At 59.3% G+C, this 1,520-nt stretch overlaps 1 protein-coding gene across 1 annotated transcript; it reads right to left on the bottom strand.

Moving 5' to 3' along the window:
- Positions 1–278: 278 nt before the first annotated feature.
- On the bottom strand, positions 279–1,456 carry ETH_00042700 (uncharacterized protein; the record flags this gene model as incomplete). Its single annotated transcript, XM_013379777.1, has 2 exons — positions 279–494; positions 851–1,456. 2 exons carry the CDS (start codon positions 1,454–1,456, stop codon positions 279–281), a joined length of 822 nt encoding a protein of 273 aa, XP_013235231.1.
- Between the last annotated feature and the right edge of the window lie 64 nt (positions 1,457–1,520).

The following is a 1,520-nucleotide window of genomic DNA, read 5'->3' as shown; positions in this document are numbered from 1 at the left end:
GCTGCTGTTGCTGTTTAGAACGGCTCTAAGGGAGGCAAGCCACAGCAGCAAGAAGAGAGTAACCAGCTGACCCCTAGTGACTCTGAAAAGGAAAGCAACAAGCAGCAGCAGCAGCAGCAGCAGCAGAAGCAATTCAAAAACATGGAGAAGACGCAGCGGTGCGACTCAAGCAGCTGCTACAGAAAGGGAAATGCGCAACAGAGAGCAGCGCCACAACAGCTGACACTCCTCCATGCTGCTGCTGCTGCTGCTGCTGCTGTTGCTGCTGCTGCTGCTGCTTACCCTGCAGCTGTCAATACACTTCGAAGCGCCGCAGCTACTACAGTTTCTGGAAAGCCCAGGAGAGCTGTAAAGACACTTGGGGGGCACCAAGTTCTTTGCTGCTGCAGCTGGTGCAGCGCAGCAGCAGCAGCTGCTTGTGCTGCTGCAGCAGGACCCGCAGCAGCAGCAACTTCGGCGACGAAACTCCGCAGCAGAGGAGCATCCCAAGGTGGCTGCAAGAAAGCATCAGCATAAATCTGGCCCTCGCAAATTATGGTTAAGGGTTTAGGGTTTAGGGTTTAGGGTTTGGGGTTGCAGCCTGTATCTGTCCATTCCGGATGCGGGTTCCAAGATTAGGGTTTAGGGTTTAGGGCTTAACGTTAAGGGCTAGTTAAGTGGGGTTAGGGGTTTCGGAATTAGGGTTTAGGGTTTGTGGACTGCACTTCGGGTTTTGCAAATTAGGGCTTAGGGTTTGCGAATTAGGGTTTAGGGTTTGCGCGACTTTGAGGTCTCTGGACTGCGTGAGGCAGCCGTTTGCAGCAGCTGGAGGGCTTAGGGTTTAGGGTTTAGGGTTTAGGGTTTGGCGCACGAGGTCTGGGGCGGCCTGCCAGGCACAAAGCACCTGCAGCAGCTGCTGCTGCTGCGGCCTTGCTGCAGCAAAGACACCCCACAGCCGCAGCAGCTGCGAGCGGAGAAAAGAAGGCAGCAGCAGCTGTACAGACACCCCACACCGCCGCCCGCACACATACGCCTCGAAGGCGCGCATGCATGCGCGCCCCCGGCTTGCTGCTGCTGTTGCTGCTGCTGCTGCTGCTGGTGCTGCTGCTGCTGCTGCTGGTGCTGGTGCTGCTGGTGCCGGTGCAGAGGGGGAGCGTGCCGTGTCGAGGGCACAGGGCCGTGTGCTATTTGCTGCTGCTGCTGCGGTGGCTGTTGCTGCTGCTGCTGCTGCTGCACTGAGGGCCGTCGCTCCTGCAGCGCTCGCTGCAGCGCCGTCGCTCCCGATGCTGCTGCTGCTGCTGCTGCTGCTGCTAGTTCCACCCTGGGCAGCAGCTTGCTGCGCCTCCTGGGCGCAGAGCCGCCGCAGCACAGCAGCAAAAAGAGACACCCCAAGTGTCTCCCTTTGGGGCCCCTGGGGGCCCTCAAAAAGAGACACAAGAAAAGATGCTGCTGCTGCTTCCACTGCAGCAGCAGACATGGCCTCGGCGCAGCGCCCAATGGACTGCAGCAGCAGCTCCGATGCGGCAGCAGACGCTGCTGCT

This window comes from Eimeria tenella, genomic scaffold (genome assembly GCF_000499545.2).
Source record: "Eimeria tenella Houghton genomic scaffold, Eth_scaff3949, whole genome shotgun sequence".
Taxonomy (NCBI): domain Eukaryota; phylum Apicomplexa; class Conoidasida; order Eucoccidiorida; family Eimeriidae; genus Eimeria; species Eimeria tenella.
The sequence above is the reverse complement of the archived record's forward strand: the minus strand, read 5'-3'. Positions and strand labels throughout refer to the sequence as shown.